Genomic DNA, 13,603 nt, shown 5'->3' with positions numbered 1-13,603 from the left:
TACATCTATTAGCATATTTATCTACATCTACTAACATTTAGCTACATATACTAACATATTTAGCTACATCTAACATATTTAGCTATATCTAGCATATTTAGCTTCATCTACTAGCATATTTAGCTACTTCATTGACTCAGTTCTTCTGATGGTGAAGCGATGAAGAACCTGAGAAGCTCTGAGGTGTATCAGTGTCTCCACAGTAATGAGGTCGGTGGTGTTTTGTTGAAAGAGGTGGGACACAAACTTACTGACCTTAAATCAGACACAGATCCAGACAAAGCCTTAAAGTCCTCCATCACTGAGCTCGGGTTCCTTACAGAGAAAATCATAAAACTGAAGATGAACAAATATATAAAGCTGTGACCTCCATACACCTGAAATCATCCCTAATGTTCTCGTCACTGTTTTCAATCCTTCTGAGGATCCGGCGTTTCTTCTCCGGTGGTTTATTGTCGTCCAGACACAAAGTAGGATGCAGGTTTTCCTCCGTCGGCCGTTTGTCGACGAAGTGAAATGAGCTCCCATGCAGAGTTTAGGTGGTCTCTTCAAGTTCACATGTTTCAGACACGTTCTTGTTAATTCCTCATCTGTAGGTAGGAGATGAAACTAAACCTCTTTTCACAGGAACTCTTTTTGTTGTGGGTCCGTGTTCAAACTCTGTTGTTGGAGCCACTGATTTAGTTTGGTCTCGTTGTTCTGCAGCCCTGAACACAACAGGTACCTGAACGCAGCACGGCTATTTTAGTAAACTTTATGGTTGTTAAATAAGTAAAACAGAGTTTTATCTGCTGAACTGAATGTAAATTACTTTCAAATAAACTGTGGTCTGTGCTCCACTGCCATGGTTAACCAGTGCTGACTGCTACTTCCTGTCTGACAGGAAGTTGTACCAGAATCATTCACACAGTAGAGCAACCAGGATTAAGGTAGATAGAATAATTTGGTACGTACAGACTATGATTATATTGAGAAATAAACGCACAGCCCGTTATCTTTTAGTTGTTTTCATGAGGATTACAGTTAATCCAGGGTGTAATTTGTTTAACTATCTTTTGTTTATTCTTTACAGTTGTGATAAAGTGAAATCAATGGAGAGTTTTGTAAAAGTTTAGATATTCCCAGCGGCCTTTAAGCGCATATTTCCAGGTTTCTCAGGAGCAAGTTCTCATCTGAATGCTTTGCAGGACACTGCTCCTGCTTCCTGGACCAATCAAGACTATTTTGACTTATAGTTTAAAAAATGTTGACGTCTTAGAGATTATTTTCTTCATACTGAGCATGACAACGGGTGCAGCTAAATAAAAGGCATGTACGTGTATAATGTTAAAATATAACATTGGCTGCTCCTCCCTAAGCACAAAAAGAAATATCTGACTCTCCTGTCAGCACTTTGGTTCTTGGTTCTTGGTTAAACGTGCTTTTATTTATGCGTTTTCTTTCCCCATGCCATGCGTCACTGCAAAGCTAACCTGGTGGAGCTGAATAACTGAATTTGTACAATTTGTATGTTAATGTGACGACTGTCCTCAGGGGGAACAGGAGTTCAGGTTGGATCCCATGCTGGAGGATCACAAAGTTCTTATGGAGAGGATGAACACCTGGAACTTCCAGATCTTCGACCTGGTGGACAAAACAGGAGGGAAGACGGGAAGAATCCTCAGCTATGTCAGTACATCCAATAAATCTAACTTTTTTCTTTCTTGAATACCGTGTTTCTTAACTGCCAGTCTCTCCATACGACTGAAGTCAAAACATCTCTTAAATCTTTATTAAAAATTGGAGACGTGTGGACTTTAAGAACTCGTAAAAAGTCTTATTCTCTTGTTTTGTCATTTGGTAACCAAAGTAACAGATGCAGTGGTGATAAAGCTGCAGGCAGCTTAAAGAAAAGGTCAAGCAGGAAAAATCTATTCTTAGTGGATTAGAAACCGTCCGTGTGCATGTGGGGTCATCTATAAAAATGGTCAACATGTTCCAGTTTATAAAGCCCCGACAGACACAGATATGAGCCGTTCAGCAATGGAAATGATGCTCAACGCAAAAAGTTTATTTTATGGATTTTAACAGACAGATAATTTGCTTCCATTCATATAAAATTATTAAAGTCATTTTTGAACAGATTCTTTCTGATTCATGTTTTGTGGTGCTGGTTTTCTTCTCCACATCCGTGTGTCGGTGATGCTGGCTTATGTTTCCTCAGGTGACGTACACGCTGTTCCAGGACATGTGTCTGTTTGAGATCTTCAAGATCCCTGTGAGAGAGTTCATGTCCTACTTCTGTGCTCTGGAAAGTGGCTACAGAGACATTCCCTGTGAGGATCACGCTGATGTTCATGTGGATGAAATTATACTTTATTTTGCTTTTACATTTAAAATACATGGGTGAATATTGTAAATCCAGTTTTATTCCTAGTGTTGTGTTTTGCAACGTGCAGATCATAACCGGGTTCATGCCACAGATGTGCTCCACGCTGTTTGGTACCTGACCACTCGACCAATCCCTGGGTTCCAGCAGATCCACAGTGAGCATGTAACAGAGAGCGACACAGGTAAAGGCCAGTCACTTGGCTGAGCGCAGGTCGTAAACGTAAGAATTCACAACGTGATGAAATATATTAGAAGATGCACAGACAAAGTTTGTAGACCAAGACTTCTGAAGGAACGTGCCGTATTTTACGCCGTAGAAGTCGCATCAGTCCAAATATGTCTAATAAAGTGGAAAAATCCATAAATGCATCGCTTCGCCGTGTAAGTCGCATCTATTCTGCGTCACCGCTGACAGCCTGGTGTGTGCCAAAAATGATTGGCTGCCAAATGGCGGGAGCGTGCACGGGAGGACTTTAATAAGAATTTAACAAGATTAACACTTAAAAACAATTTGTTGTTTGCTCGAAATGATAGTAAAGGTGTGTCTCAGTTAAACGTTTACTTAAAAATGCACTTGAGCTTCATTTCACCGGAGCAGCGCAGCAAAATGAAGCTGCTTTGACGTTTGCTCCAGGCGAGCTGGACGACGATGGGACTATGGCAAGCAGATTGTGTCATTAATAGCCAATTTTACCTTTTACATGACACAGCGGCATGCCATACTACTCGAGCGCCATCTAGCAGCTAAAAATGGTAGTGTTCAATATTTTCAGTCAGAATGAATGAAACTGTCATATCTCAGATAAAAATGAGTTTATAAATATGAGAAAATACATAAATGAGTCACTTTGGTGTATAAGTTGCAGGGCATGCAAATTATGCAAAAAATGCAACTTATAGGCCGAAAAAAATTGCACATTTGGTCAACAGACCAGTTTAGTTGTGGTTCAGGAGGAAGGACAGTTGTCTGCTATTTGGAAGGTTGGTGGTTCAATCCTGGCCTTCCTTCTAAGTGTCCTTGGGCATGACACAGAACCCAGTGTAGCATTTGATCAGTGAACTGGTGTGTGAATGGATGAAGATGACTTGTGTGATTTGAATATTTACAGAGCTGTACAAGTGTTTAAAACTTTTAAATGTTCTATACTTTGACCTGAGAACTGTCTTGTCTTTTTAAAGTGGTCTTGAGCAATGTTTGTTTAGTCTTTCTGAAGTTTCTTTAAAGTTTTTTTTACTTATTTTCTGTGCAGTCTTTGTGCCTGACCATGACAGCATGTTGTCCAGAAGAGGTGTTGGGCCTAAAAACATCAATGCAACATGGTATCTCAGTGTCATGTCTTTAGATAAGAAAAAAACTAGAAAAGATTTGATACTGGACCTGAGAGATGCATCATCCTTCAATTGATCATCTACTCAATGACAAGTTTTCAACAAATAGCTCCTTGAGAATCTCCTTATTGGTGTTAAACTGTGTTATCTGTGGTATTTTTTATAGATTCTACAAAAAATGAGAACAAGATGTGTCTTTGAGACTGGATTCTGAGAACAAAGTGGCTAAAGGTTCTTTTTAAAATTGGTTCTCTGATAGGTTGTCTGTGTCAACATAACGCAGATTCAACCCTGGAGTTTACGGGTCGTTTTGTGCATGAAGGTCAGAGTTTAAATCAAAAAAGTCTGAAGAACGTTTCTTTGTGAATGGTCAGGAACTGGGCTGAAAATGAGTTAAAAAAAAAAAAAAAGGCAGCAAAAGTTTAAAGAGCAAGTTTTGGAGATCCTCTGACAGCCTTAAGAACAATTACTCCAGATCACCTTAAAATATACAGAAATAAGAAATGAATCAAGGTTTTATCTCAATATTGCGCCTTCAGTTATCTTAAAATATTGAGCATGCTAATGTTTCTTCTCCTATTTCAGCTTTTATTTTTTTATGTTCCAGATTCAGATAGTGGAATATCTCCGGGCAGGATATCCTACGCCTCCTCCAGGAGCTCCACGGTGTCAGATGACAGCTATGGCTGCCTAGCCTGGAACATCCCTGCCTTGGAGCTCATGGCCCTTTATGTAGCAGCTGCAATGCACGATTATGACCATCCAGGCCGCACAAATGCCTTTTTAATAGCCACTAATGCACCTCAGGTAACCTACAGTTTTTCAGGTTCTGTTAGAAAACATCAAAACACTCTAATATAAATGCATAATGTCCTGATGCATGCCCAATAATCCATAATCCATCAAAAATACATAACGTTGGTGCTGCGCTGTGTGAAACACTGCACTTTCAAACCATACGCAGAAGTTTTTGTATTTTGATATATTTGTAAATCTGTTTGCTGAAGCGTTACTCAAGCTTTTGGTTCAAATAATCGGCCTTCGTGAAGCTAAAAATGTAACATCACCCTTATCTCTGTCTGTCATTGGCGTTATCCGAGCTTAAAGGGTCATTGTTAGCAAAGTTTTCAACCTGACCTCAGATTTTTTTTTTCTTTGAAAATCAACAGTGCTGAGCGAAATATCAACACCGGTGTCTGGAGCTAAGACAAACTCTGTGTTTGCAGAGAATCACATGGCAGCCGCTGTGCAGTGATGTAATACACACCAGCACTATTTCTGGTCTGTAGCTTTACTGCTCACTTTAATATTCAAGTAGGTTATTAGTTGCTGTCAGAAAATGTCATTGTGCCACCAAACAAGCAAAAAAAACATTTGCACCATTTTATCTTTGTTTCCTGCTATTTGGCAGGTGGCCGAGCAAAGTGTAGCTGTGCCATGTGTAGCTCATTGAACTGGTTTTAAAGGAATCTGATTAAACTGAAGTGGTTCAGTGAAAGAAGAGGCAAGAAGAACCTGATGGCAACATGCACACTGGACTTTGGTAGTAGTCTTTCAGCTGAATTTTAAATTCTAGAGGCTCCTTAACTGTCGAGTTCTGACGAGCTTTCACTTCAACGTGTGTCAGTCTGGGGATTTATGGGGCTTGTTGCTGGGAAAAAGATTTGTAAAGGTAGATGTACCGTAAGCTTAACATCCTCTGAGAATTACTACAGAGTCCACGTGGGACCAGCTGAGGAAAGAAAAGATGTTTTGCTAATCATTTCTCTCAATTAATTGTAATACGGTAATAATAATTAATAATTAGGGTGTGCTTTTAGATTCATTTATTTGATATTACGTACTATCAATTTTACACCTTTAAAATGTAATGTGGCTATCCATCCATTTTATTCTGGTACCGATCTCCAGCGATCATTGGGCGAAAGGCAGGTCATCAAACGGCACAGATGGATAAATGAGAGATTCATTCATTCATTCTCTTTGACACCAAGGACAACTATGAGTCATCGTTGAAGCTAACATTTACTTTAAAGAAAATTATTTTGGCTCCATAGGTTTTGTCTGATTTATGGTTTTCCCATGTGCACCTGAATGCAACGTGAAACTCCTGTTCAGTTCAATTCAGTTCAATTCAGTTCAGTTTATTTCTTCAGCTCCAAGTCACAACAGAAGTCGTCTCAGGCTGAACAGAAACATTCAGATGTAAAAATAATAATTTAACATTATTTATCTGAGGAGCAGCATCGCAGACTCGTCTTGAACAAGCATGAAGGCAACGGTGTTGGCAACTGGCAACAGGCAACGGTTGGCATCTCTGGGTACAAAATGCAAACCTGCTGGAACAAATCAATGATCTGCCGTATCTTGCTGAACTGTGGGCACGGGTTAGCTTTGTTTTAAAAGAACTCTGTGTTTATTTAATAAAGGGTTTGTCTTAATTTGATGAAAAGACCGTTTTCATTCAAACGAGGCTCTCTTGAGTTCACAGCCGTGTTTCTCATCTGCTTTTAAAATCTCAAGATGGAGACGGACAACACTCAGCCTCTGGATTCAAATTGTAGAGTTTTTTTTTAAATACCAGTTTGAATTTGACTGCACCACGTTGTGGTAATCCTGATGTAGCTCGTCTCCCAATTATTTAGTTAATCTTTAACTTAAGTCAACATTTTCCTTACACTCATTTTCTTTACGTGCTTCCTAACACAAAGCTATCTTAACTGATATTTGACATCAGTGTCTTTTACTGTCCCCAGACATCATTTTAGTCATTTACTTTGTCTTAAATGTAGGTCACACGCAAGATTAGCTCCTCATTACAGTGAATTCCAGTCGCAATTACATTGTCCTTTGTCAAGCACCAGAGATATGTAATAATTAACAGCTTGCCCCAGTTTAAAAGTTCTTTCACCAACCTGTCCAGTGATATATCTACTTGGAAAGTAGGTCAGAAGAACAGTAAAGGACCTTGAACCAACTGATTCCCAATGATGTGGTTGACCGTCGTGTGTGTTGAAAAGAGCTTGCAGTTTTTTTTTGTGTCTGACAGTTTAGCTGCTCGTTCTTTACACGTCCCTCTTTCCTAACTAGATCTGCTCAAGTCCCTTCATCTCAATCCTGAGTGATTGCTATTTTTAAATCCATAACAAGTTGTGCAACCTATACACAGACACATTATGTAAGAAAATGCATTTCTAATCTTTCAGAGGAAATAGTGGGAGTCTGTTGATATTTTTTCAGCAGCTTTGTTTTCCCTCCTGTAAACTGTAGGCGGTGCTGTACAACGATCGCTCAGTTCTGGAGAACCACCATGCTGCGTCCGCCTGGAGCCTCTATCTGTCCCAACCTGAGTACAACTTCCTGGGCAACCTTGATCACGTGGAATTTAAGCGGTTTCGCTTCCTCGTCATCGAGGCGATACTGGCCACAGACCTCAAGAAGCACTTTGACTTTCTGGCTGAGTTCAATGCAAAGGTCTGTGATGAACTTTAAACCAAAGTGTTAACTCTGGCGTCCATGCGTTGCTTGGATCATTTTATTTAGGAGTACATACAGTAGAATGACGAGTGTGAGCTCAGTTGTTAACTAAGGCATCCGTTTGTGTGTGTTGACAGGTGAATGATGTGAATAGTCCAGGAATTGACTGGACCAATGAGAATGACCGACTCCTTGTGTGCCAAGTGTGCATCAAGCTGGCAGACATCAATGGACCAGCCAAAGTCCGGGACTTGCACATCAAGTGGACAGAAGGCATAGTCAATGAGTTTTATGAGCAGGTACGGACCGCACGCTAACACAGCAGCGTGCGTTTATATATTGCAAACCACATCTTGTTTAAAACAATACTTTGCTCTTTTCAGAAAAAGTGTATCAACAGTGGTGGGCATGGTTTTGCTAATCCACTAATAGCAGAACTAACGTTCTGTTTATCGGATTAGTGTTTTTGCTAACTTTGAAAACCTTTAGCGGAATTAGCTTCTGCTAAATTTAAATCTGATAAATTCAAGTCTGTTGTATTTTTTAAGACGGTTCTCTGGACTAAAAGAGTCCAGGAGAATGGAGGTTTACATGCAGATATGCTATGCAGCGCTAAGTACAGCCAAGCACCACTCGGTGATGTCACCCCCCCTCGCAGTACTTTTCCCCCTCGCAGTACTTTTCCCCCTCATACCTCCCACTAACAATCTCTGACTCATGGTTTACAGCCAACACACTTTAACATGAATGCCAAACCAGAACAGGAAAAGAACATGAAAAACACATTTTCACACTCATAAACATCACAAACAGTCAGAAACATTGCACACATTTCTTACCCAGCATGCTTTGCAATGCTCACACCGTCTCTGGGACGTGACTCTCTCACACATTTCACACATCTTTTCTTTAATACAAACAGATTTATTACCGAGAGAATATTGATGATGATGCACAACAACTTTGTAGTTAGTTTGTAAAAGTAGTTAATTACAAAAAGGATCGGCAAAGTGAGTTAATTCATTAAATTAAATGACACGAGGGAGACGTCCAGCACCCATTGAATGCATCATTATAATGCATAACATGAGGGAGACGTCCGACACATTGAATGCATCACTCTGCTTCATCACAGCAGAGTTCTGCTCCGACTCTTTGGTTCTGATGGACCAGATACATTTCTGAAAGCTCACCTCTGAAGGGGACACGAATGCTTTACTTGCGATTTATGAACCATTTTGAGTTGTGTTCACTGACAAAGCTGTCACGTTACAGACGGTCTATAGTCAGCGACAGCAGTGGATGATGAAAGTTAGCGCTTTAGCGTTAGCTTCCACTAATTTTATATAAAAAAAAAATTAAAAAACCTGTTCAGAGGTTTATCATTAGCAAAGCTATTTGTTTTAGTGAGTGACTAAGTGGTTAGCTGTGCCCAACAATCAATAATCATGTTATGAAAAATGTATATTCAGCTCCACAAAATTCAGTTTACTTTCTATTACTGTGAACTGAATTAGAGGTTTTATATTTTTATTTTTTTTTATTCTTTGGTTTTGGATGAATAAATTGATGCAGTAGGTAAAGACTGGTAAAATAAAGATTAAATAACTATTTCAATAAATGTGGCAAACATGAAAGATTCTGAAGATTTAAACGACCTGAAGTGGAAATATTTGTTGTCATTATTGTGTCTTGTAGTTTTATCTCCAATATGTGATTGCTTCTGGTTAGTGTATTGATGCCATTGATAATTAGATAAAAATGGGATTGCTCAAAAGTTTCAGGGCACATGACATGCTTTTCTCCCTTAGGAAAAGTGAGTGATTCATTGGACCATCACCCATGTTTCCCTGAGTGATGAGTTGTTCAAGGTTCCCAGGAGTTCACCAAAGGTCGTCTCCATTAGGACCATGTGACCTGGGGCATCTGCTGTGAATGGTTTCAAACTGAGTTTATTAAAAATATCTGCTTTAACGCATTTTTCTGTTACACAATAAAAGTCTTTCAGATTCTTAGATTTGATTATTGATCAAATTCTCTTTATTCTGAGAAAGATGTGAGATAAGACAAGATAGAACTTTATTGATCCCGCAGGAAATTGTTGTGCCCGGGTTTCAACACAAAGGAACGTGCACAAGGACTCACACAAGATGTAAAAATGTAAAAAGAAGAAGAAGAACACAAAACATGGACGAAGTCTGGCAGGCAGCCGCTCGTAGCAGCGCCACGTCACTTCCTGGACATCCTGTCCTATATTTATTTTAGTAGCAATATATTATTTATTATTTTGATGATTCTATCATTAATGATTTCCTTTTCTGTCATTTGCTCCTTCATTGCTTCACTTTTCATGGATGCTGCTTTTTTTTTTTTTTTTTGCAAATCAAGAATGAAAATACTTCATGATTTTATCAGTTTAACCTCATTACTAGACCAAATGGCCCACATCCCAAATTTAATTTATTTTATTTGTGGAATATATTTTACAGCTTGAAAGGTAGAAATGAATGTATGAGAAAAAAAACTCAAGTCTTATAAGAAGAGTAAAGAAAATGTAAGAATTTCTGCTTTGAAAATGATTTCTTGTATTCACCTTATCATTGCAGCATTTCCTGATTTGAGAAAATGTTCTTTCACACGTGCGCGCGCTCTCATCACGCTACAAACCATGGCCTGACATCTTTGTCCAAAGTTTTGAGCAACTTTATCACTAAGCATCTCTGTCTGCAATGCACTGACCAGGAGCAAGCGCATTATTGAGATAAGAAGACCACAACGAACAGCAGTAGCATTTCTTCTGCTGTCCTGTTCAAAGTTTTCATTTTATTTTGTTTTGTCACACTTTTCATAGCATGAGCTCCTCCCCCGTGCATTAATCTTCACAAAATGATTCTAAATGTTAAAGTTAGAACAGGTTTCACTGGAGCCGTTCGCAGCAGAGTGTGAAGCAGCTGGGATGAGAACCAGCACCTCCAAACCTGAGGCCATGGTCCTCAGTCAGAAGAGGGTGGATTGTTCTCTTCAGGTCGAGGGTGAGGTTCTGCCTCAAGTGGAGGAGTTCAAGTATCTCAGGGTTTTGTTCACCAGCGAGGGAAGAATGGAGCAGGAGATTGACAGAAATTGGTGCAGCGTCTGCAGTGTTGTGGACTCTGTACCGGTCCGTTGTGGTGAAGAGGGAGCTGAGCTGTGAGGTAAAGCTCTCTGTTTACTGGTCGGTCTACGTTCCTCCCCTCACCTCTGGTCATGAACTCTGGTAAGGATGCTCCCTGTGGGAAGGATCCAAACTGGGGTTTTTTGTTTTCGACTGGGCCTGTCATGATAACAAATTTTGCTTGGCGATTAATTGTCTCAAATTATTGTGGTAAACGATAATATTGTTTGAAATTTGACAATAATTAGTAATTATTGTCAAATTTAAGAAGAAATGTTGGTTAATTTGTTTTGTGTCTTGTATCTTTTTTGGACCACCAGATGGCAGCATAAGACTTTGAACTGAAGGATGGATAGTGAGGGAGCAAGCAGCGTGTCTCTTTAAGAAAAATGGGAGGGAGGCCCCTTGACGTGACATGGGCTGTCTCTCTTCAGTTCTCAAAAATGTCGGACGCTCGGTGTGGTTTCAGGAAATCTTTAGCATTTTTCACACAAAGCTTTTAATAAAAAAATCAGTAAACAAGTTCTCAGCTTCTTTTTTCAGAGAAAAACAACTTTTTACACGAAGGCACAAGTTTCAACTGTGAATTTTGGAGCTTCGACAAGACGGAGGTTTTTTTCCCTGAGGTCGGCCTGTTAGCTTAGCTCGTAGCTTCGTCTCAGCAGCTTTTAACGATCCACAAACACGATTTTAGACGGTTGAAACAGATTTTAAAGAGAAAGATAGTGAAGAGCACCGGAGTTGAGCTTTTTGTCATCCAGTGTCTTCAGTAGAAAGAGAGACACAAAGAAACGATAAAGCTGATAAATGAAAATGAGGCCGATAATTTTAATTTATCATTGATTTATAATTGTTTTTTTGTTTATTGCCTATTTTCGAGTCACTCCTCCCGTTGTGGTTCTTAATCGCCCTCTAATCTGACTTGAACTTTGTTAGCTTGTCCTGGCACTGCTGGTGTAGCCACGTTAAGTCCTGGTGGAGCCGTGCTGCTCCATCATCTCCCATATCTTCTCGGTGAATGTGTTCATCTCTTGTGGTGCTGTCCGTCAACATGGGGAAGTGGGGGCTCACATGTAGTTTGCAGTTTTGCTGGACGGGTCCAGTGATGTAGCTCCTCTGGTCAGCCGATGGCTGCTGTCTGTTAACATCACAATCGGCTCCTCAGAGCAGCCCGCTCGGATCCTCGAACGAGGTGGTTCCATAAACCGATCTGAGTGGTGGACACTGACAGTGGACAGGCCTTTAACTGGTGCAGAGTTGAGACAGTGGCAAACTGCCACAAGACACACGTATGTTGAACATTGCTGTCGCAGCTGAAATTTAACGAAACTAAAGCGTTGATGTGTCTTTTTTGACGCTAATGTCAATAAATCAAGACACTGTTTCATCAGGACTCAGTCTTTGAGGAAGTTTTAGGCTTGTGTAGGAAGTCTGGGTGTAACTCAAAAGAAGCAAGAAGTTTTATATTTAAAGCTTTGTTTTTCATTTGCAGGGAGACGAGGAGGCTCGGTTGGGATTACCCATGAGCCCTTTCATGGACCGCTCCTCCCCACAGCTGGCCAAGCTGCAGGAGTCCTTCATCACCCACATTGTGGGACCACTGTGTAACTCCTACGATGCTGCTGGTCTTCTTCCTGGCCAGTGGATTAACGAAGCAGAATCAGATGACGATGAAGATGAGGAGCAGGTGGATACGGATGAAGAAGAGGATGAAGAAGATGAGCTAGAAGATGATTTGGCATCAGGTTAGTTTAACATTCACAGCTTTTTATTGATACCAGTGTAAAATATCGATAGTTTTCTGTTCTCAAGTCAAAGCTAATGAAGGACACGCTGCGAGGTGGTTCAGTGAGAACAGACGCTCTTATTTTAGACACAAGATGAGTCTCACTGATGTTGATGCTCCACGCTGGCTCTGTGCAAACTGAGCAAGAGTTGCCGTTAATACCGGACTTCCAGATGTGCAGCGCTCACAGCAGTTTTCACCTTAAACAGTAGGTGTCACTGCTGAAAACAGACCAATATGTAGCAAAAAGCACAAAAAGAAGTAGTTTGCTCTTCATACTAAACTTTAAACTTTAATCTTGGCACTTTTTGAAGTTTGAAATATTTGCAACGACTGGACTGTCTTGGCTTTTGTTCGCTCGTATGGATGACCGTAGAAACGAACATGCTCACGTCCTGATGCATGCTCAATAATCCAGGTAGAAAAATCTAAAAAAGTTCATCTGGTCCTCTGGACATTCAAAAAACAAAACAACAACAAATGTAGAAACGTTTCGTCGTTCATGTGAAAGACTTCCTCAGTCTGAGGTGCTGTTTTCATTATTTCCTGTTGTGTGTGACTGTTAGACGTCAGTATTAGTGCGTTTACTGCATTCATGTACAGACGGATAACCTCTGACTTTGGCCAAAACCATGGTCACAATCTAATCACATGCCTTCCTGTTGTTCTTTGTAGGAAGGACAAAAAATCGCCGCAGGTTGTTCAGCTGCATCATGCAGCACCTGACAGAGAACCACAAGGTGTGGAAGAAGATCATTGAAGAAGAGGAGAAAAGCAAAGAGCTTGGCACACAGCAGCAGCCAGACAGCTTGCCCTCCTCCCCGTCAGATGACATCCAGGTCATCCAGGAGGAAGAGGAGGGAGAGGAGCGTCAGTAGCAGGAGGACAGAAGAACGAGCAGAGCGGAGTAGCTGTGTGAGGACGCACGTCCCTCTACCATCTGCCTTTAACTGACAACGTTTATGAATGCACATAAAGCGTACTTTATTCCCACTATCTATGAACAACACACACACACACATTGAAAGAGTCACTGTGCAGACAGTCATTTGCTAAAGCAGTCACAGTGTTTTTGGAGAAACAAAAAGGCCTTACTACTGTGAGCGGATCCTTACTGCAACGGTGGGGGCCCAACCCCTATGCACTTTCATCCCATGGACACTCACGTGCACCCAGAACTGACGAAGGTGCAGAAGCAGAGTGGATGGGGTTCAGCCTTAAATTTTCCTCCATGGTAAATTGGCTGTGATGCTGCCTTGAATGCAAAGCGCTTAACACCTCCCAATAGGTACAAAATAGTTCCTGTTTATTAAAATAATAAATAAAAAAAACAAAGTTAGAAGAAAATACTGAAGCAGGAGAAGCCTTTACCAAAGTGAACAGTTTTTTTGTGGAGGGACAAGAGACTGAAACGCTTTCAGCCTCAGCGTCAAGTATATTCTTGATATATATATATATATATATATATATATATATATATATATATATAT

At 40.4% G+C, this 13,603-nt stretch overlaps 1 protein-coding gene across 1 annotated transcript in view; it reads left to right on the top strand.

The window, feature by feature from the left end:
* pde3b (phosphodiesterase 3B) overlaps positions 1-13,281 on the top strand; it is a 69,718-nt gene extending 56,437 nt beyond the window's left edge. The window contains exons 9-16 of the mRNA XM_037692729.1: positions 1,534-1,668; positions 2,204-2,315; positions 2,439-2,552; positions 4,307-4,506; positions 6,970-7,173; positions 7,314-7,475; positions 11,820-12,072; positions 12,789-13,281. Coding sequence (XP_037548657.1) covers positions 1,534-1,668; positions 2,204-2,315; positions 2,439-2,552; positions 4,307-4,506; positions 6,970-7,173; positions 7,314-7,475; positions 11,820-12,072; positions 12,789-12,991 — 1,383 coding nt within the window. The 3' untranslated portion in view covers positions 12,992-13,281. The remainder of the gene's footprint in view (positions 1-1,533; positions 1,669-2,203; positions 2,316-2,438; positions 2,553-4,306; positions 4,507-6,969; positions 7,174-7,313; positions 7,476-11,819; positions 12,073-12,788) is intronic.
* Positions 13,282-13,603: the final 322 nt, after the last annotated feature.

This window comes from Nematolebias whitei, chromosome 2 (genome assembly GCF_014905685.2).
Source record: "Nematolebias whitei isolate Nwh7 chromosome 2, NemWhi1, whole genome shotgun sequence".
Taxonomy (NCBI): domain Eukaryota; kingdom Metazoa; phylum Chordata; class Actinopteri; order Cyprinodontiformes; family Rivulidae; genus Nematolebias; species Nematolebias whitei.
Note: the sequence above shows the minus strand (reverse complement) of the source record. Positions and strands in the feature narration are given on the sequence as shown.